This window comes from Coptis chinensis, chromosome 5, assembly GCF_015680905.1.
Source record: "Coptis chinensis isolate HL-2020 chromosome 5, ASM1568090v1, whole genome shotgun sequence".
NCBI classification, from domain to species: domain Eukaryota; kingdom Viridiplantae; phylum Streptophyta; class Magnoliopsida; order Ranunculales; family Ranunculaceae; genus Coptis; species Coptis chinensis.
The window spans coordinates 82,032,089-82,055,534 of NC_141460.1; the positions used below are offsets into that span (position 1 = coordinate 82,032,089).

The following is a 23,446-nucleotide window of genomic DNA, read 5'->3' on the forward strand; positions in this document are numbered from 1 at the left end:
GCTTTTTTGTGAACGATACACTAGAACTCTCGTGATTCTAAATCCGGCCTTGGTACTTTCGGTTCCGATTAGCATTGCGACTTCCCAATTACCACAACCACATTACATTGTTTTCCCCGAGCGGTTGCCCAACCAATTACGTCACTACGTGTATGAAATACCTAAAGATATGAAAGAAAACAACAATCAATAAACTAATATAATTTCATTTAGAAAATAAAACAAGTGAAAACAATGCCTACTATGTACCTCTTCCGTAGTAAATATTTCATTTGTATCCATTGAAAGCGGTTGAACATCATCCACGCCATTCGAAGTTTCGAGTTCTCAAACGCACCGAAGGATCCTAAATAAAGAACAGTTGTTAATTGATGTTTGGCTTAAGTACCAAATGCCACAAACGACATGGCAAAAGATTTGAACTTGGAAAAATATGATGACTTTTGTTTTTTTGGCATTTGAGCGGTGTGGCCACACCGTTTGGACTTAGTCTTAAGCGACACATGGCCACACCGTTTGGACTTAGTCTTGAGCGGTGTGGCCATGTCGTTTAAGACTAAGTTCAAAACGTGTGGCCACACCGCTCAAGACTAAGTCCAAACGGTGTGGCCACACCGTTCAAATGCCAAAAAAACAGCAAGTCATATTTTTTCCAAGTTCAAAACTCAAACGATATGGCCACACCGTTTGGGACCTAGTCCAAACGGTGTGGCCATGTCGTTTGTGACTAACTTCAAACGTTGTGGCCACACCGTTCAAGTCAAAAAAAAAGATAAATCGGATAAATCGCATTTTTTCAAATTCAAATCCCAAACGACATGGCCACATCGTTTTGGACACAGTCGCACGGTGTGACGAGACCGTTTGGTGTGAAATACAAACGACCTAGCCGCGTCGTTTAATTACTACATGCATAATTATTACATGTATAATTATTACATGTATAATCACTGTACACATCAATAATTCCTACATGCATAATTATTACATGTATAATCACCGCATTACACATCAATAATTCCTACATGCATAATTATTACATGTATAATCACTTTACACATTAATAATTCCTACATGCAAAATTATTACATGCATAATTACATGTATAATAATCTGTACACATCAATAATTTCTACATGCATAATTATTACATGTATAATTACTACATTCATAATTACGTTTAATTTAGATTTACCTTATTCTTATTAAATGCATCATCATCCATTCCTCTATTTTATTCACTTTGAACTTGTTCTACATTATTTTTTGAATGGGGTCACTTGGAACTTGTTATATATTTTTTCTTGAATGGGGTCATGATGCATTACATTTTCTTCGTCATCTTCATGTTCTAAAATGGGGTTGGCTCTTCCATTAGTGTTTAGTCTTTAGGGTTTAAGGGTTTATGTTTTTTTATGGTGGAAGAGAATAAAATAAAAGAAGGGTTGAAAAAGGTTCAACAAGTCAAATTCACTTTGGTTTGGGGTCTGCCCAACACAAAACAACTTTTGGGACCAATGGCACATTTGTAATAAGTGTTTTAGTTTTTGGGGTCTGCCCAACACAATATGGAGTCCGGCAGTAACAAGTACCATTATAAATTCCGGATAGTGATAGATATAGAGGGTATTGATGAGATTCCTAATATAAACCTGTAATAAAAGGTCAGATATTCCTGCTAGCTAGGAATCAGCCCAAACATAAACCTAAAAAGCATTGAAGTTTTCATGAAATGTAGCATAAGATGAAAACTGAGTGCAACCAAATCATAAGAGCACCGAACGCTGTCATAATAGCACTCTCAGATTTTTAGATTGACAGAACCAAGGACCTGACTGCAACCATTTCTACATTGAGTCACATACACAACCAACTAGCTAGACCCGGAGACAGAAACACGTGCTATTATTATTATTACTAAATACACCCGAGTGTTACTAAAATCAGCCAACCTCAATTTCTTCAAAACTAAACGCTTCCTCAAAACTTGACTCTTTTGCAAAATGGCATTCGAGGGCTTCAAAATGAATCCAGGTCCTTCTTTCCCACCAAAATCCAATACCCAATTCGGTAATTTCCCTCCCTCTCCTCCTCCTCCACATTCACTTTCACCTCCTTCCTCATTTTACCCTTTCAACCACAACACTCCTTCACAACGTTCTCCAAGGTAACACTCACTTTTTTTAACCTGAATTGACATTTAGATTGATTTAAGAAATGGACTTGTCTTGTTTTTTTTATTAATGTGTTGAGTTTTGCAAGAATTGGTGAATTTTTTGTTATTTTGGAGGTGGATTTGAGGTTTTGAGCTGTGTAATTGATATGGAAACCTAATTTAATAGTATAATTGGTCTAAATTTAGGGTTTTTAAGATGATTGTGTTGCGTAAATGGGGTTACATTATATCGTGATTGTTTGTTCAATCATTTTTACACATTTGCGACATAATTTACTTGTATATTTTGTTAGAGCAATTTATTGAAACCCCATTTTGAGAATATAACAAAATTTAGCTTCATTGGTTGCGTTAGGTGTATATTGGTAAATAGAGAGGGTTGGGGCCCCGACATCGTGGAGTTGGATATATGTTACAGACTGAAATAAATGGTTTCGTTCACTTAGAATAACTTACTTTGTGTACATGTACTTATAGAATCGAAACTAAAGTTCTATCCAACTAATCAAGATATGACGTAAGGTGCTAGTAATTCATTACGTGAATATTGTTACATTTGTAGTGAAGAACATATGAGCTTATGTTGTAATTAGATATATACATGCTTTTTACTTTAAGCTTCGTTCTCTAATCTCCCGTCATGATCTTAATGCCCTTCCTAAATTTCCTGGTCATATTATCTGGGGTTCTAAAATTCCGTCAAAAGTTGCCTTTTTTGTTTGGTGTGCATCTCTTGGTAAAATCTTGACTATTGACAATCTCAAAAAAAGACGTGTCAAAGAAGTTCTTCTCAACTTTTGTCCGTTGTGTTTAAGGGATGGAGAGTCTGTTAATCATATTCTTTTGCTTTGTCCTTTTTCATGGCGGGTTTGGTGTCATTTTATTCTAGAGTCGGGGGTGTCTTGGGTTTGTCCGGTTTCGGTGACGATGTTATTAGCCTCATGCCCTCATGGGACTTGAGAGTCCACTATGGGAAGGGGAGACGACTTTGGAGTATGTTGCCTTTTGCGATTCTGTGGGGCATTTGGTTGGAGAAGAATCAGAGACACTTTGAGGGAACAACAACGCCTATGGAGAAAGTTGTGTTGGCAATCAAAGCTCTTTTGTGTTTCTGGTCAAAAGTGCATATTGAGACACGAGACATACCTTTTGAGGCGTTTGTGTTTCGATGGGAGTCCATAATGAGATGATCGGGCTAAGAGACTTGTCACTTGATGGTTTTTCTTTTCTTTTTTTTTCTTTTTCTATATGCATGTAATGGAGGATATCTCATCCTTATGTACCTATCTTTAATTATATTAATAAAGTTATACTTTACCGATAAAAAAAAATATATATATATATATACAGGCTTTTGCTTTTGTTGAAGATCTTGTTTAGAGGACAAAATGTAGCTTTTTATAATTAATGCTTTCATTGAGTTCGTGTCCTACCTAGCATTTTACTTTTAAATGACAATATTTTAAGAACTTCCATTTTCAATTTAAGATTCCGTGCAGAAATGGGGTCTTTGTTTGAGAGAGGGGTTCCTCAAGCCCCGCAAAGAGGATCACATCCGATGATGCTAGGAAGAAATCCTTCTAATGCTTCTTACCCTTTTCAAGAAGCACAAAGGTTGGTAACATTCATTTTGATATAATCTTTTTTCCCCCAGTTTTCTTTGTATGACTTGCTGCTTTATACTAAGCTGGGATGCGGATGACTAGTAAGATGCAGAGTGGCCCAACTTTATTTTATTTTATGGTTGACACTTAAATCCACATAATGTAGAAGACATTGATTGACAACTAGGCCCTGGAAGACAAACAGAGAAGATGATAACGCATATTCAACCGAATGCGGTTTACTGCTGAAGTTAGTTTTGTGTATTTCTTCGTTGCTGCATGCTGACTGACTTTCAGTTTGACAAAACTATTTTACATGACTGTTAATCTTTTTCTATATCTCAACAACTATTTTTGTTTTGTTTATTTATTTATTATTTATTAATTGTTTTTATTTATTATTATTTTCTTGCCTCTGATATAAGGATGACTTGATTGATAGTCTGGTAAGCATAATGTAGGTTTAGTGCAAGATGTTGTAGTCCATAACGGGAGAACTTGTTCATATACGATTATTCAGGCTGTGTTTGGTCTGTAGGGTTCAGTTTTTACTGAATCCAATTTTCATGAAAGAAAAATTTGTTTTCCTATTGTTTGGTTGCGCAGCATGCAGACATATCCTAGCCTCATAACATACATTGTGTTTATGACTAACACTAGGGTATGTGAGAACCTCCATATCCAAAACATGGGTTTTGAACTGCTTTAAGTGAGTAGTATCCGTGTTTATGATTATATATATAATCCGATGTGCCTTGCTTTTAAATAGCATTTTAACAACTGGTTACTCATCCAAACATGATTTTTCATTTTTCATTTTTTTGTGCTCGGTAAAAGTTAAATTGTATTAGATCAAAGAAAACATAGGTCAAGATAACCTACCATTGCAAAGAATATATAAAAAAAAACAACCCAAAAGTAAACCAACCACCCTACTCAAGACTCTCTGTACATAATATCTTCCCATCTAGCTACAAATTGTTCAAAACGAATGTTTTTTAGGTCCACAAAATTTTTACTCCAATAACAAAGGAGCCCTTTGATGTCTAGTACGACTTTCTGGATTACCATAGCTTTGCCCTAAAAAATGTGTCTATTCCGTTCCAACCAAATACCCCACATAATTGCAAAAGGTGGCATGTTCTATATCCTCTATCCTCTAGATGAAAAAGGCCCTGTGTACCACTGAGTAAGGAGATTTTTCATTTTTCTGGTTTGATGAGTTACACAGTTAGTAGCTTTTTTCTTTTGGCGCATAGGGATCGTAGCCTCATACAACCTCTCCAATAACCAGGATGTTATTAACTCACAGAATGTAACCCGTAATAAAAGAACTTGGTCTAATCCAAAAAAGGTTGCCGTGTTGACTGAAACTTATGGTTATTCCATTTTTCAGGCCCAGTTTATCTCCTCCCAGATGGGGCACACACCCAAAATCATTTTTCAATGCTTCGAATATCCAAACACACCAAGGACCTGCCTCAGGCGTACCATATGTTGACCCACTCTATGCTGGAACAGCTAGGCATGCCAACTTTCAGGACCCAAGAAGGACCAGATCTCCATCTGATAATAAAGTTTTCTTGGAGAACTATACTCGAGATGTTTCTGAAAGGTGAACAAATTCTTTTATCCCTTTAAGTTTCCACATGTGAGTACGTGTTTGCTCACTTGTTTGTTTGATTCCTCAAGTTGATGCTGGAAGATATATTTTTGTTTTATATCTAATATCTACTTGCATCTGGCATTCTGTCTATATATCATTGCCCAAGAAATAAAATTCAAAAGAAAGTAGGCATAGAGTGAACCACATGTATTCATTCCATTAAGCCAAGGTCTTTATATTCGGCTTAAGAGAAACATTTAGCCACAGTCATGTTGGTTTTGTCTGTTTCAATGTGATGGTGATCTGTATCCTCTGTCCTTTCATGTTCCTGAGTTAATTGGGTTAGGTGTGTTCTGTTGTAGTTTTAGTGAACCGTGTATTCGAACTGTTTTAACTTTTAATAGAGTAATAGACACTAGCTATTAGGATTTTGTGGTTCCAAATCCAACCACGAATGTTATTATCCTTCATTCCCATGTTTCTTGACTTGAAGTTTGTAAGTTTCTAGAATGGAGAACTGCCTATACCATTCCTTTTCATTGTTTGAATAGACCCGAAAGACCTGCCATACGCTTGTTCTGAACAGGGTTGATTTTCATCAACTTGTCCTAATGAGTAGCAAAATAAAAGTCAACAATTTGTATTGATATGTGAATCTTCAGATTGCTTGTTGGGTGGAGTATGTATGTCCTGTTCAAACTTAACTCTTACTTGCCATGTTCTAAGAACTGGTTTTCACCGACTGCCTTCTTTGCATGATTGGTACCTGCTGTTTGACAACATCTGTTTTCCTTCTAGCTTGCTTTAGGTACTATCATAGTGTTCCCATTTAGGCCCTTAGAATTCCATGATTAAGAGATATACGCATTTTTTGGCGGGTAGTAAGACCAAATAGTTTATTATGTTCAATCCCTCACATCGAGTTATAAGCATTTGTTGGCGGGTAGTAACAGTTTTACGTCTTTAGATGTTAAGATATTCCCTGATATGGAGAATGTGATTGCTGAGTGCATTTTCTGAATACATGCTTTATTACTTGAATGATTTTCTCAATTGCTTCTTCTTCTTTTGTCAGCTTTTTGTATTAAAACTTGTAATGGCATTTTTGGAACTCACTTATGTTGCTGCTTGACAACATAGGGACCTGGGAGCGCCACAAAGGTTGCGGTCACCTCCTGTGTCCTTCAATAGCAGCCACAGTTCTGAGGATCCTCACCGCCAATTTGGAGAAGCTCGTAGGTAGATCATAGCAACAAATATCTTATTTTATCTTTCGTTTACTTGAGTGCATGCATGTGAAATGGCCAGATCAATTGGTGTTTTCTGCTGTCTGAATTTTGTCTTTAGATAGTGTTTATGATTGACTGATCCATTGTTATTGTATTGTTATTTGAAGAATCTGATGAAGGTAACCATTCATTTGGTTGGAACTTGGCTTTTATTCTCCCTCCTGGGTAGGCCTGTACAGGCACAGATCTTGCTTCTGTCTCCCTTAGTATGTCTTCTAAGCTGAAAGTCCTGAAACCATATACCTAAACTTGACTTGGTTTGCTTGTGTTAGTTTGTCAGCTTTGTTTTAGTTTTAGTTTAGTTTAGTTTTATTTTCTGTTTCTTGTTCTTTTTTGGTGCTTTTTTTTGTTCTTGTTTTTTTCAAAGGGTTGGCATATTGTTTTGCAACCATCCGCACTTTTTGAATGTTCCTCTCCTTCATTGTTTTCAAATTACTTCTTTCTTTCTCTCTCGAGGGCGGGGGAGGGGATTGGGGAGGGATGGGGCTTTTGGTAATCGTCCAAAGTCTCCATGTAATGATAATATCTTGACTCATCAAGGTCCTCAAAATCTGCTACTTATGATACTTTAATGGTGGAATCAGGTGGCCAACTGAGCCTTCAACCTTTCAAGCTCCAAAACGAACAAGATCCCCGCCTTCACCCTCTGCTAATGAAACTATCTGGAAAAGGTCTCATTCCTCTCAAGGGGACACTGACAGGTAAAATGAAAAATATTCTTAGCCTCGAGATGTATGATGTATCCATGTGTATTCTTTTCTTATTTCTTAAAATTTTCACAACCTTCATCTGGTAATCTTCATATACAGGGATGAAGCATCTCCTCCAAGGTTAGGTAATTCTTCAAATTTGTTGGGATCTAATGCTACTTCCACAGTTCCGCAAAGGTCCTCTCTGTTTTCACCTCATAACATGACTGAAGGTGCTGGATTGAAAACACTCAATTCCCAAGTTCCTAAGAGGAACAGGTCACCTTCTTTACCTTCTGCAGAACAAGCACTTCCAGGAACTTCTTATTCTACTGTAGCTGATACTGAAAGGTGACCTTTTCGTCATAGTTTTGTTTAACTTTAGTCTGTATACCTTTCTTCATAAGCTATTGTCCTTAACTTTGTACACATGAAATGCAGAGAGACGCAAGCAAAGGCAAAGAGGTTAGCACGCTTTGGTGTTGAACTAAGCCAACCAGTGCAAAAAAATATTGATCACGTAAAAAACAAGTTGCCAGCAAATAGGCATGAGGAAGCTTTGGTGGAAAGACGTAAAGTTGTTACTGATCAACCCGTTGAACCAGGAGGAGATTTCATGCTATCCGATTATGAAGGCCCGGAGTCATCTAGTGTTATCATTGGGTTATGCCCGGATATGTGTCCTGGTATGCTATGCTATCTATTGTATTTTTCTCGAGCCTAAAGTAACTGGTTAAATTTTTAGATTTTTATTTATAAGAGAAGTAAATAATCTGTCTTGCCATTTTAAAAGGGAGCAAAATGTGATCCCTCATTTTAGTTTTGGTTTAACTCAGAGGTTAGTATCTGGGAATTATGTCTCATTTTGGCGTTAGGACTAATTTTAGCGCTGGTTGTTGTTGTTGTAAAATGAAGATAAAAAGGTAAGCTAGTCGAATATGTCTGAAACATAGACATAGACATAGTCAGTAGAAAGTAGACACTCACACATAGACCCATAGTCATAGACACTCACTGAATCAAAGTAATAGACTCAATACTAACTTGTCAAAACAGTGGGAAAAAGTAAATAAAGCAAAAACAAGAAAGAAAGAAAAAGGTTTGGCTGGGGTAATACCCGACTTCCAGTGAGGATGAGCCTCACTAAGCCTTAAAGTGCACGTCCCACACCAGTGAGGCTGTAGCCTCATATAATCACATTATACATGTATAAATTTGTAAGGCTTATGCCTCAAGGTGCAAAACCCCTAGAAGGCTTAAGGCGCGCACCTTTAGGCTTAAGACCCAATGCGTTTTTTAAACCTCGGTCCCAAGTTAGGGTAGTGTTGTGTTTGGTTTGAGGGGTTTTTTGTTTTTCCTTCTTCTTTATGGACATATAGCCATGTAGGTTATCAAAAGAAACAGGTAGATTTAATAAAGGGGATGGTTATATGAACTACACCTTATAGTGACTCCAAAAGAATTCCACCACTGAAAGTGAACTTCCAAGATGAATTGATGGCTGATTTTTTGTAGAGATAGTTCTTCCCATGATGGAGAACACCCCCACAAAAAATCAGCTCAATTGAATATACTTAACTGTGTCAAAAGTTGTTTTAAAATTAAATCAAAAGGGACTACCGTTGGATGGATTTATAACATTCTAAACAATTTTTGACAAGGTTAGACATCTTGAAATGAACTAATTTTTTGTGAGGATGATCTGTATTGTGTGGAGAACTTCTCCACCAAAAGGCAGGTTCTAGGTCACTGTTTTTAGTGGTGGAGGTCAGATGACCACCCCCTTGAATAAATCTGCATTTTGATAAAAGTGTAAATAATGAAGATTGACTTTTTCTATTTAAGTGAGTTAGCCTTTTCATGTTTCAGAGTTGGAAAGAGAGGAGCGTGAGCTTAAAAGGAGATCTGGACAAATATGAACGCTTGGATGGGGATAGAAATCAAAGTAGCTTATCCCTAGCTGTTAAAAAGGTAGTTTATCTTCTTCTTGCGATGTTTTTTCCTCACAACATGAAGCATGATGGGAATTTTATTTGCTTCATACAGTATAACAGGACAGCCGAAAGGGAAGCAGACTTGATAAGGCCCATGCCGGTCTTGCAGAAGACTATTGATTACCTTCTGGCTCTACTGGACCACCCTTATGATGATAGGTTTCTGGGCATGTATAATTTCTTGTGGGATAGACTGCGGGCAATTCGAATGGACCTGAGGATGCAACACATTTTTAATCAAGATGCTATAACCATGCTGGAGCAAATGGTACTTCTACCTGATTTCTCATTCCTACGCACAGCATTCATGCATTATCACTTTATCATTATGGATGCTGTAAAAGTTCTACATATGGTAATTTTGGGCTGGAAGTACATCCTTCAATGAGCCTGATTTAGTACATCCTTGATTGACCATCTTATTGTATGATCACAGTTAGTCTGTAGAAAACGAGATTTAAAATTAGACAAATTCTATTGATTTAGAATCTTCTGATGTATCAAACTAAGCTCCAGGGTCTCTGTTGATGCGGGAGGTCTTATTTCTGCCATATGTGGTCCCATGTATTGAATATAAATCAGGATGTCTCTTTTTTCCTTGTTTAGGGAACTTATCTTTTTCTTTCTTTATAGCTCTTTAATGTCCATTGATGATAGTTCATTACTTTCCATTGATTAAGACTTCTAAGAAAAGTACTACTTATCCAAAACAAAATAAAAAAGAAAGAAAGAAAGAAAGAAAAAAGATACTTCAAATGGCCATGCACCACCACCTCCCCCTCCAATATTATCTTGTGGGTTTTATGTGCAGAGTCAATCCTGGTGCCAGAATTGACTCTCAAAATGGGGTGTCTATATATTTTACTTATTATCTTCTCTGTTTTATATTGAGAGTCAATCTGTGACCAGACTTCTGACTTCTGAGTTTTCATCGTTCTCCGGAGTCCTAACAACTACATCGGCCTTGGTATGTGTGGTCCCAGGAACAGTACTGTTTTGAAGGTAGCCATGGTAATAACTCTTCGGACACAACTTATTGTTCTGGTCCTAGAATCAGATGTTCCAGCCTACTTGACTAATTTTCTCATCTTTGTTTTTGTTTGTTTCACTTTTCAATTGAAATATTATAAGGGTTTAATACGTGATTAATGTCATATGAGATTTTTCTTAAGAATAAATATTTTTGTCACTGTCCAGATAAGACTTCATATCGTTGCCATGCATGAATTATGTGAGTACACAAAAGGAGAGGGCTTCTCTGAGGGATTCGATGCACACCTCAACATTGAGCAGATGAACAAGACATCAGTTGAACTATTTCAAATGTATGATGACCACAGGAAAAAAGGAAGTGCTGTGGTGTCAGAGAAAGAATTTCGGGGGTATTATGCACTTCTTAAGCTGGACAAGCATCCTGGCTATAAAGTAAGTCATCATTACATTTGACTCAATGTTCTATTTTACTTCCTTTTGAGTGTTGTTTGTGAATGTAAGCAAATGTTTTAGGTTGAACCTGCAGAACTTTCGCTTGATCTTGCAAAGATGACCCCAGAAATAAGACAAACGCCAGAAATTCTATTTGCTCGTGATGTTGCAAGGTATTCTTAAACCTTGTCATGGACTTATATTGGTTTACAGAATTTAGCAAAATATGATACATGAAGCTATTGTTCCCTTGCAGAGCGTGCAGAACAAGCAATTTTATTGCCTTCTTTCGGCTGGCAAGAAAAGCAACTTATCTGCAAGCATGTTTAATGCATGCCCATTTTGCTAAGGTATCAATGAGTTTTCCACCTGGTTCTACTTATATTACTTTTGGTTTCATTTTATCCATGCTAGATTTCTTGTAGACTATGTATTCATGTACTTAGCTAGTTAGCTTATAAAATTTATATTGTTTGGAAATCGTTTTTATTTTTAATGATGGGAAAATAATAGGAGAGAGAGTTTGAGAAACTAGAGTAACATCAAAAACTAAATGTGCCTAGACTCCTAAAGCCGTCTTTGTCTGAATGGTGATCGGGAATCTAAGTAAGCAAATGCAATGTTTTTTGTTACTTTTTTTTGGATGTTAGCATTATTGTAATAGGTGGTGTAACGTATATGTGGAGTCCAAGTTGTTGGTCTTGGAACTGAAGTTCCAAGTCATCCTATATTACTATTATGACGGAAGTGTCTGTATTATCTGCTAGGAATGTTGAATTTTTGGTTTGAAGAAGATATAAGTATATAACCCAAGATGTGTCTTGTATGTGGCATCCATGTGGTCAACATTATCGACTGGACATCCTTGTCAACTATTAACCCTACCAGAAGCAGATGTTTCTTCACGGCTGGTCACGTCAAGAGTATACACCGTTTTATCTTGAAAAAGGATGACCATTATGCATCTCTGACAAGCTGAGAAATCAGTTCTGTTAAGGCCTCAATTTTGTTATGGTTGTGGTTCACAATGCCATAAATGAAGTATAGGAAAAGAACAGAGCAGAACGTCATTAAAGTGAAAAAACTGGTTATGGCTTGCACGAAAACAACTTTCCTGGTTTTACGAGAATGAAACTAGGATACAGACATGGATCTTAAAAAAGAAAACTCATGTTGATGTCATAATAGAGTTGATATATATGGCTGTTAGTTTTTGACAATACTCGTTGTGAGAAATACCGAAAGGCATAATATGAATTAATCTAAAGTTGATAAATTATGATCTTCTTTGGATAGATAGAAGTTGACATACAAAATTGAACTGTATCTATATCAGAGTTATTACATTGACACGGATAGGTGTCCATATCTGACATGGCAAAATATCAAAACTTGAGGTATATCACATACAATGTGTCTGCCATGGACTCATGGATACGTATCCGACACGGATTATTTTCAAAATATTGCATGTCCATGTAACATAGTATTAAAATAATATCGGGGCAAAAACTGTTCTCACTCGAATACTGCCTGGGGAAACAAATATGAATATTAGAAGACCCAGGCTTCTGAAATGTAGGATAAACGAGTATGGCAGTGGGAAAACAAGATTTTATTAATAAAGCAGATTGGTAGAGAAAATCATGCTGCAATAGCATGCAAAAGTAACTACGACAAGTATACGTTTTACACCCGAAAAATCAGGTTTCTTAATCTTAACCTAAAACTCTATGGTCCAGTCATCCTTCAAATCCTTCTCTGCATAACCTTCATTTTACATGCACATGTACAATCTTTATGTGCATAAGGTGTTGCAACCATAAGCTCTTTCTGGTTAATCGAATTTGAAAATAGTTCGTTCCTTACAGCAGTCATCCCTGACAAAACTGACTACCATTAGGGATTCTTTTACCAAGACGCTTAACATACATCGGGTTTCCTTTGAAGCAGCTTGGATCTCAGAGCACTCGTGGTGCTTATGGAAGAACTGAGACAGCATTAAAGGGATTTGTTTTAATGGGCTGTGAGAGATTCATGATACAGGGTTATAGAATTCGGAAGACTGCAATGCTAGTTTTTTTCTAATTTGTAATCCGTTTCTGTTGCTGTAGTCTCTAGTGGCCCTTTTGGGGCCTTGCTGAGGGGCGTGTGCTCTTGCTTTGGAGCTCAAAAGAAAAGTTTAAACCTTATAATCCATGTCGTTAAAGGGATTCATTTGAATGGGCTGTCGGAGATTCATTATACAGGGTTACAGGCTCCGAATTTCATTTTAACTGCCATGCTACTGTTCTTAAGCTTTGTAAAGTTTTCTGTTGCCGTAGTCTATGTTGACCTTTTGGTAACTTGCTGAGGACGGCCGCTCTTGCTATATCTATTTCCAACAAAATTTTCCTTAAAGCTAAGCATATCACGCTTTTTCCTTTTTCGGTAGGTTGATTAGGTTCTATATATGTATAGTATGTATAGTGTGAGTTTTTATCTGCTTTGTTGTATTGCTATTATTTGTTTACTTCTTGTGTCATTTTCCGCTTATATCCGAGGACCAATGAAGCCTAAGAGTTCTCTTTTGATCAGTTGCGTACCCAGGCGCTTGCTTCTCTGCACAGTGGTCTACAGAGTAACCAGGGAATTCCTATTACTCATGTTACAAAGTGGCTAGGAATGGAGGTATTACTTTTTTTGGCTAATGCGGTTTATTGGCATTTTGCCTTACTCCCATGTAATATTGTTGAACTGTTTTCTCAACCAGGAAGAAGACATTGATGGTCTTGTAGAATATCATGGGTTCTCGATTAAGGAATTTGAAGAGTTGTATATGGTGAAGGAAGGCCCATTTCTTAACAGTGACAAAGATTATCCAACCAAGTGCTCTCAACTTGTACACCTGAAGAAGTCAACAGCTATTGTGGATGATGTTTCTTCTTTTCATAGCTTGGCATGGTCCAGTGAAATATCTGGACAGATTCTGCCAGATAAGGTAGTTAAATCACCATTGTTTGACACAGTTGACGAAGTGATGCTTACTTCTGAAGAAGACCCTGCTCCTACAGTTGGTTCACCAGTACAGGAAATATTTGAATTACCAACAACTGGTCCGGAAGTTAGAAGTGTCTGTCAAGTAGCTCCAGTGTGGGTTGCCCTGTCGCCTAAGAAATCTCAAGATTCTGCGGCAGCAGAGGTGGGAAAAGTGGGCACACCAACTCGAGAACTATTTCGAAATGATTCTCTGGAGAGAACTTTACATTCCAATGCACAGGGTTTTTCACAACAATCTGTGTCACGAACAACTCCTTTACCTATGCTATCTCCACAATCTGCGACATTGAAAGTGGTCAAAGTGGGGACACCAACTCGAGAAACACTTCGGAATGATTCTCTGGAGAGAACTTTACGTTCCAATGTACAGGGTTTTGAACTTAAGTCTATTACAGGAACATCCCAGCAGAGTGAGAGATCGAAAGGTTCCTCTTTTCATCCTTGGGTGGAGAGTTCTATTCCTCAGTTAGTAATTAATCCTCACGAAAATGAAGAAGCTTTGATAGTTTACCAAGAAGTAGAAGGTGAAGAGCCTTTGGTTTATCATGATGATGTAGAAGAGGAAGAAAACATGGTGATGATTCATCAAGATAATGAAGTTGCCACTGCAAAACTTAAGCTTCTCCTAAGGTTAGTAGCTTCAAGCTGTTTTGACTTTATATTTAGTGTTGTATTTACCATTATCTGTGCAGCTGTACTCACTGTGGAAATAAATCTTTTCCTCTGGTTACTAGCTTTAAGCTGTATTGACTATGTATTTGAGTGTTTTATTTACCATTTTCTGCTTTCTAAATATTCAGGACATGGAAGCGGCTATCTTCAAAAAGGAAAAAGTTACGTGAGCAACGGCAATTGGAAGCGAACGCTGCATTAAGTTCATTATCACTGGGACCACCAATTCAACAAATCAGAGCTGTAAGTCACTAAGTTGTTTTTCTTTTCCAACTTCCTGTGATTCTCTCCGTAAAAGTTTATTAAACCACCGAAGATAAGAGTTATTATCTAGCATGACCCTTGCTCGTTATAAAAGTAGGCCGAAAAAAAATGAGATAAAGAGGTGGGATTGGGTGAGGAGGCCATCCAGCATCTGTAGCCCAAGCAACTCATAAGAAGGATTCCTCTTGCACGCAATAGTAGCTAACAAACAAAGAGGTGATGTAAACCAACTCTATTAAAAAGCAAGAATATCTGAAAATTAGACTCCGAAGTTGGTTGGGAAAGTACTAACAGTCTAACACCCAAATTTCTCATTTCTTTGATATAAGCCTGTTTTTGATTCCTGGGGACATTGAAAGACTTGCATAATAATATGTAAATTCCTAGGGCTCCTCCACTCACTGCCAAATGGCTTTAAGTTGGATGCTGCAAAGTTTAAGAATCTTGTTTTCTAAAACCACATTTTTACCGTTTCCAGATGCGATATTCTAGCGACTGTTCTGTTCAAATTGAGTTTCTCACTTTTTTTTTTTTTTTTTTTTTTATGAAGCCTTCGACCCATGTTCGTGAGCTTGACATTGACCGGTCTGTAAGGGAGAGAGGTGAAAGATATCGCAAATCCTGGACAAGGCTAAATATTTCCGAAGTTGTCGGTGGGATGCTAAGTGAAAAAAACCCTGATGCTAAATGCCTTTGCTGGAAACTTGTAGTCTGTTCTCCAGAAAGTGTCATTGAGGGTGACAAGTTTGTACAAAAAACCCAGTCGAATCAATTGGCTAGCCGGTGGTTGCACTCTAAGCTCATGGGTGTTGCAACAGAAAATGATGATGAGTTGGTAGCTCTCTCTCTGGACTTGTCCATATGGAAAAAGTGGGTCCCTCATCAGTATGATAGGCATCCAATATGTTGTTTTTCTGTCATTAGAACTGCAAATCTCAACATGTTAGAGTATACAGCAGGTGGGGCAGGAGCAGTTTTGTTTCTTCTATCAGAAAATATTCCGTTAGATCATCAAAAAACCCAACTGCACAACCTTTCGATGTCCTTACCTTCCGGTTCCTGCGTACCCCTTTTGATCTTATGTGGCAGGTTTAAGGAAGGCAGCATCAGTCCTTCAATGATTTCTAATGGCCTGAGCCTACATTATTTGGATAAAACAAGGATAAGTGGCTTCTCAGTTGTCTCCCTCATGGACGACCAGCCAGCAGAACATCTTGATGGATTTTTCAGTACCAATCGTTTAAAAGAAGGATTACAGTGGCTGGCAAGCCAGTCATTCATACAACCTGTTGTTCATTTTATTAAGACGCGCGATCTGGTCATGGACCATTTGAGTTCCTCATTGGAAATGCTTGAGAATATTAATATTTCTATAGTGGGTCCCAACCATTGTATATCAGAGTTCAATCAAGCATTAGATAGATCAGCAACAGAAGTTTACACTGCAGCTGAGACAGATCCCAGCAGTTGGCCATGCCCAGAGATTAGTCTGTTGGAGTCGAGCAGTGACTGCAGGGTTGTGGAATCGTTTTTACCGATTATAGGGTGGAGCTCAGCTGCAATAATCAAACCTATTGTGAGCAGAATTCAGAGTTGTAAACTTCCATTTTTTCCTGATGATTTATCTTGGTTGAGTGATGGATCAGATATGGGTGAGAAGATCTTGCATCATAAATCAGAACTTGAGAAATGCTTGATCAGGTACCTGACTGATCTAAGCCAGATGATGGATAAGGCCCTAGGAACTACAGAGGCATGTGTAATGCTCCAAAAGGGCGCTACACTAGAGCTTCAAGGTTCGAACTATCATATAACACCTAAGTGGGTGACAATATTTAGAAGGATTTTCAATTGGCGACTCATGAATTTGTTCAGCGGAGTGGGCTCTGAAGCTTATATTTTGGAGCGCCGAGACCCCATTGTTAAGTCAGTTACGTCTTCTGAAGAATTTAATACAGATGCATATTCTCCAGCTCTACATGCTTTGGAGAGCATGGAGTTCGAAGCGGATGGATTATGTCCTTTTTCTTTATCTCAGCCTTCTCTAGATGAGATGGTGGGAGTTTGCTTCAGCACGTGTGAATTTGGAACTGTGCAATTACAACCCGAGGCCATTCAAGCTACCTCAATGACAGTTAACCATGTAAAAGAACCTTCATGCACTGTTAATGCTGATGATGATTTGGAGAATGAAGAGAACCGTCCACGTGATGTGGAATCTACACAAACAGGTGATGTTTACTTGTCTGGTGATCTTTCTAGGAGAGTAATCCTTGATGATTATGTTTCTGGAGAATTGGTGTTAGCTAATAAGGGGAAGAAAGAAGCTGATAAGTTGAGCAAATTGTTTGAGCAGTGCAACATAGTGCAGAACAAGATAGATGAACATCTTTCCATTTATTTTTGATATCCTAATAGATATATTCTTGTTACAACCCCAAAAAAAGGAAATTTTCAGAAGAAATTGTATGTTGTTCTTCACTTCATCTGTATCATAGAGCAAGTTTTAGTTGCAAGCAATTGTATGTACCATTTGAAGATAAGTTCCAAAATACAGGATCTGTACATATTACTACACTGCATGTTATATTTTCAATAATCAGTAACTCAGTCAGTGCACAAATGATGTTAGCCGTTATATTCATGGTCAGTCAGGTTATATTACTACACAAATGATGGTCAGTCTTGTATACATTCTTTTAAGCTAATTCATGGTTTCAGATAATAGTAACACAAGAAGCTGTTAGCCGTTAAAGCTGGCTGTTCCTGGGATCTATTCTGTTCAGTGTTTTAATGCGGATGTTATGCCGAGCTTCTGTAGTTCGTGTAAAGTACCAAAACCACAGATAATGAGCTATGTCCTGCAAGTTGGAGATTTCCAAATGCAGCAGCATCAGAGGTCTCAGCTGACCACCTTTAATCAATACAAAGTGGGTTTTCACACTGGCACTTTTGATATGATATATACTGATATGGTAAACTGCCTAAAGGTTAACGATATCAACTGAGCGAAATTATACGAATGGATCCCAGCTCAAACTTTGGTTCGGGAAGTTAAGAAACTGCTTGTGAGTGCCCTAAACAAGCAAAATTACTGTTTTTTTGAGATGGATCATTGTTTTATCTCGACCTTGCTTTTGTCAAATTCTTTTGGTTCATAAGCGAATAAACAAACTTATAAGTTATATAACCTAACATCTTAATGGTGCTGAACTGCAGTAGGAATATAACCTATCAAAATTCTTCTGTGCTGACCTTGCTTATAGCCATGGTATTTACATTCATTTGCCCCCACTTCAATGTTCGAAAATAACAATAATTCTAATTAAACATGTTCATACCAAGAAATGATTTTGTGCTAGATGTGTCCACACTGTGCGTATTTGTAATTTTTTTTTTGCTGATTCTGTATTTCTAAGATGTTTCCTACCTAAACCACTGGAAGAATGATCTGGGTTAGATATATAGAAAAAATTCCACCAAGTAAAGGAATAATTCCAACAGAAAACATATACAAAACAAAGATGCATTACTGCACATTTGAGAGTGCATAATGTGTTTCAGCTTGTTGGTTTTGTAATTTTATTATCTATAATGAGGAACATTTCTACCTGTCCATATCTGTTTTTAACCTTACAATGATAATAACTCTTAACTTTTGCCTATACATTGAGCCAACTTTGCTATTCTGTAAGGTAGGACACCATGGTGTTGCATAACAGGGTCTCGTGCAGATCATCAAGTCCTTGGTACTGCTATTTGTGACCTGTCATCCATGAAGTTATTCATCAGTACTTCATAAGTAAATGCCCACTTTCAATTCCCCATCACACTCTATGTTTCATTAGAGGAGACCTAAACTAGAGCTTACCAGGTGTTTGGAGTCGATTCAGAATATTTATCAATGAAGTGTGCAGAGTCAGGCAAATTAAATGGATCATAGTAAACATTCTTAAGTTTCATCTAGCAACAATTTAGTATCTTTTCTATGTTCATAATAGCATGAGTTGTCATATTAGTACACTCTTTTCTAGCAGAAGCAAATTTGAGTCATTATATCTCAAATTCTTCTAACGAAAAGCTGAATGTCATCCACTCTTTCCCAAGGCATATAATTGGTCTCATTCCAGATTGCTAGTCATAATCTCAACATGTATCTAATACCTAAGAGCCTTATTAGAGGAATGACTTCACTCTACTTTCTTCCTTTCATTGCCTAACCAATGGATGGCACAAGCATCAGTCTCAGTTTCAGGGATGTTCCAGAAAAGCAATAGAAGTAGTTTTTTCGCGAAGCAGATCAATACCTTCATTATGCATCCTAACTGGAAGTTGCGAGACAACCATCGAAGTTCATCCTGCTAGATCACTGTAATGAACTAGAAATTATCCCATGTTCATAAGAGATAAATTCACTAAGGGCTTATCAAAGATAAACTCACTGTTTCGGTGTTTCCGAGTATTCTGGATGTGTTGGAACGACATATGCTGGACGTCGTTCGTTGAGAATGTTATGCTGTGGGCATAGCAACTTGGAAATGTTCGTTCTTAATGAATTGCAAGCTTTAACAACAGTTGATATGAATGTTCTGGTAAGTCCTCTCCCCATCTCTGATAAAGCTGGTTTTGCATCAATTCTGCTTGTTTTATCACTAACACCAACACCAACACCAACACCTGACTATGGAATCCCAAGGAAAGTTGTAAACAGCAGTCAGTCACCAATGAGTAAAATAGATTGATCGTCTCCATCAGTGTAGTGTGCTGAATTCATACATTATGTTGATATTTGATGTGTGCAATGATGACTGTTATATCGTCTGTTCGGGTTTCATGCTCTAACCAGAGCTTGTAGGATTCACCAGCTATCGCAGCACATGCTTCCCTGGGATCCTTGTATCTCATAACCTAGATAAAAATGAGTCATGGAACTGTGAGGAGATATATGTGGATTCATTGTAATAGCTAGGGAAGCAATAGGAACTGAAACAAATTCTTGTCACTTATAATAGCAAGCAAGTAAGGGGCTTACCATGTTAACAACAACTTGGCTGGAAAGGAACTCAAAAACTCCATCACTAGCAATCACGAAGAACAAATGACTTGGCGTGAGCTGAACCATTGATACTTCAGGAACAGAAATTACACCAATCTTCTCAGCTATACTATCTCCAACACTCCTTGTAAATGCAGTGCCAGGATATGATCCATTTTGCACCCACAGCCTTGGTGGATCACCACACTCACTCTCATTATCACCCCAGGTCTGAATATCTTGATCTTGCAGTCCTTCTACTTGATCAATAGTTAAGACCCTTGCACCACAAAGCTTGACCCTTTCACTTTCATCCTTTCTAAATGGTGTTTGGTCCCGAGATAGGTTCTCTGCAATCACACTATCTCCGCTTTTAACAGCAATCACACCTCTTGAATCACCCACATTTGCAGCAAAAAGAGTGTTACCATTAACAAGGACAGCAATTGCAGTTGTACCACTCATACTATCATCGATTTCACTTTCGTGAAGTTCAGAATTTACTGCTTCAAATGCAGAATTAAAAGCTTTTACCGGATCTTTTGACAATGTAGGATCATTTGAAAGGATTTCGACTAGTCTATCCTTAACAAAGTTAGAACACTCGGTACCGAATTGACCATGCCCATCAAATACTCCAAAGAGATGGAGATTTGGATTGCCTTGAAGTTGAGTCATAATGCAGAAACAGTCTTGGTTTTCTTTATCAGGCGAATCAGGGTAGTAGCCTCGCTGCGTGAGCGCGGTGTACTCTAAATTGAAGTTGTGGGAAGGAATAGAGGCAATTTCTAATGATTTCTCTGAGTGGATGTGCTGATAACTCTCATTAGGATGGTTGTCATTGCTTCTATTCAATTCGACCTCTGCGGGATCCTCTTCGGATGAATTTGGAAGAAGGCTACAACACTTTGCATGATAACAACCCATATTTGAAGGAGAAGGTGAGCTAACACACAAGAATCCTAAACCATACAACCACAGGAGGATATCAAACTGGAGAAATTGTTAAAGGTACAGTTTGGTGAAAAGTGAGGGCTCTCTTTTGCACAGAAACATGTTTTAGCTAGATGGAGCCTAGAAAGCTTTAAGAAATAGCTTCTTATTTGAAACAACTGCAAAAAAGCAAGTTACAACCCCTGAAACTCTTGTTTCTATAGAAATTTATCTTTTCTTCAAGAGTATAGTAAATAATCAAAGCAGAAAACAATCTAAAAGCTACTCTTACAAGACAAAGTGATAAACTAAACCGTGCATTATTCTAAAGAAGACCCAATTCCAAATAAAGCTAAACAAAATGCCCCAAGAAGAGAAAAGTGAAAAAGGTGACCTCTGTTCCAGTTGTGACTCTGTAAAGATTACTCTTTTGCAGAGAAGAACATGTCCTAAAAGACAGCACTTTGAGGTTGCTAATGAAACATTCCTTCAACAAGCAAAGAGCCTAAAAAAAGAGTTTGATTGTAAGGTAACGAGGTTGCTTCTCTGAACAAGAGAATCTGCTAAAGGTGTTGAGATGTGGTAGAGTGGTATATGGACAAAGCCTTTGTTTCAACTTTCAAGAAAACAGTTACCAAAACTCAAAGGAGAGGACAAATGATTTCAAGACAAAGAAGCAAGAATCTAGGGGATTGGTTTTCCTACTTTGGGACTGTTTAACATGAATTTGACAAGACTCAAATGTCACATACTACGGTATTTGAGGTGATACTAAGTACTAACACTGTCATACTCATGCTTGGAAATTTGGACAGCTAATTCTGGTTATTGGATAAGTTATTTTTAGGTTGCATGCATGCTACTCACTAAAAACCCACACTACTTTTGAGCTGGCATTCTTACAATCTAGTACATTTTGTAGTCTCAAAGACAAAAAACTGCTTGTTTTTAGTGAGAAGACATGAATGCAACTCACCCTACGTCCCTGACTCCCTCAATTACTGTTGTATATACTTAAACTACTCATTGAGTAGGTACCTGGGCGGCTGTTGTATTTGAGAATACAACAGTTCAGAAAAGGGATAACTAGTTTACCCCCACTAGATGACTTAATTAAAATTTCCCCCTACATGGAGGGAAATTAGGGTTTTCTGCACGGGGCAGGAGAACTCTAATTTCCCATCTAGTAGAGTAAAATCCTAATTAGCTCATCTAGTGGGGGTAATATTCTTTAACTCTTTAGAAAAACAGTCAAACAGTAGAAAGAGTTCACGTCAGCTTGAGTTAGTTAGGCAGTTGTAACAAACATTTTTCTCTGTAATCAGTTTAGTTTTCATTGTTAAGTGTTTAGTATAAATAGACAATGTATACGGACAGAATTAATCAAGCAATCTAATTTTCAGTTTTGAGACAGTCTCTTTTCATTTCTCTTTATAGTTTGCTTGAAATGCATAAGTGCATCCTGACCTAGAGAACCAACTTGCTAGATGAGGGTGCACAAGTTGTTATTAATATGATCATTCTCAAGTAGTCAATTACACAGGCAAGGCAATGTGAGATTATTATTCTTAAGAGTTCAAAATGTTCTCATCCTAATTAGTGTAAAAGAAAAATAAAATCGAAGGAAAATAATTATACTGTACAGCTGTACTAGCTTAGAAAGCCATGTTGCGACTTAATCCGGGGTGCTGGAACACCCACAGGTTGGGCATACCAGCCAACCAGTGGTCCCACAATACACTCAAACTTGAGACGGGCACTTTTATCTCAGATTTGTGAGCAAGAGGAGTCCACGAGAGAGACAGCAGTCTAAATAGGCAACGCGCTTGTGAGTTCCGTACAATGCACATTTTATCTCAGAACATGCATTTTTATCTTGATGTTCCAGCTTCTAAAGGTGAATATATGCAGTACGTTGTTGTCCTTTAATTGGACAATTGTATAGGTTGAATTTGAAGAAAACATGGCCAAGCAACAAAACCAATATTTTTTTTCCGCTAAACTACAATACCCAATATTACAAGCAAGACTAGAATGTCAATACACGCAGTGTATATATGTAAGTTTAGAAGATGCGGATTACCTGCATCGATCACCATATAAAACACCAAAACACGCATAGGAAAATATAAGTAAGTGTCTTTTAGTTTAGTTGGTAAATTTTTTTGGGTGATGACCCTAAAATCTGAGGTTCGAATCCCACTACATACAATTGAGTTACTGATCTCTTTAAAAACAGACTTGCCGATAAAAATGCATGAAGTTAGAAATATTAAAATGAAAAGGTTGGGGATTTGAATATAACTGTTATAAAAAATCAAGCACATCACATCATTGATAATCAACATTGCTTCCACCGTCCGATCCTCTGGTGTCTCCTGTTCTGAAGTTGCAGGGGGCAAATAATACTCTAGAGTAAAAACTTCAGAATCTGATTACTGCCTGCATCACCTGATCATTAGTCTCTAGTGCATTCATATACCCCGTATATATATCTCGTCATAGTTTGCTTAAAGTCTAGATCCCGACCTCCTTTCACCAACCTACTTGAGGAGCTTTCCAAGAGCCAAGCCCTTATAAAAGGCTCCATACCCGGATGTTAAATTGAATCCTCTATGCGTCCAAAGCATCCTACAAGAAGTAGCACAACAGAATTCGTGTTCCATCCACCTCCTTCTGTCAGAGCAACAGTATCCAACACGAAAAACGTTCCGCTCACA

General features: G+C 37.6%; 2 protein-coding genes across 2 annotated transcripts; one reads left to right on the forward strand and one right to left on the reverse strand.

Annotated features, from left to right (window-relative positions):
• Nucleotides 1-1,954: 1,954 nt before the first annotated feature.
• Nucleotides 1,955-17,381, forward strand: LOC147499308 (SAC3 family protein B-like). Its single transcript, XM_086561133.1, is given in 17 exon segments — nucleotides 1,955-2,167; nucleotides 3,665-3,790; nucleotides 5,177-5,395; nucleotides 6,527-6,625; nucleotides 7,260-7,376; nucleotides 7,485-7,715; nucleotides 7,806-8,050; nucleotides 9,234-9,256; nucleotides 9,258-9,335; nucleotides 9,411-9,626; nucleotides 10,556-10,783; nucleotides 10,865-10,956; nucleotides 11,040-11,133; nucleotides 13,361-13,453; nucleotides 13,536-14,452; nucleotides 14,623-14,737; nucleotides 15,309-17,381. Coding segments are annotated over 17 exon segments (4,914 nt in total). The 5' UTR covers nucleotides 1,955-2,003; the 3' UTR covers nucleotides 17,166-17,381.
• An 861-nt stretch (nucleotides 17,382-18,242) lies between these two features.
• LOC147499309 (putative protein phosphatase 2C 35) lies at nucleotides 18,243-21,455 on the reverse strand. Its single transcript, XM_086561135.1, has 6 exons — nucleotides 21,121-21,455; nucleotides 19,791-20,755; nucleotides 19,535-19,666; nucleotides 19,201-19,439; nucleotides 19,066-19,127; nucleotides 18,243-18,524 (listed from the first exon to the last, which is right to left on the reverse strand). The coding sequence occupies exons 2-5, from the start codon at nucleotides 20,718-20,720 to the stop codon at nucleotides 19,112-19,114; spliced, it is 1,317 nt and encodes a 438-aa protein (XP_086417261.1). The 5' UTR covers nucleotides 20,721-20,755; nucleotides 21,121-21,455; the 3' UTR covers nucleotides 18,243-18,524; nucleotides 19,066-19,111.
• Nucleotides 21,456-23,446: the final 1,991 nt, after the last annotated feature.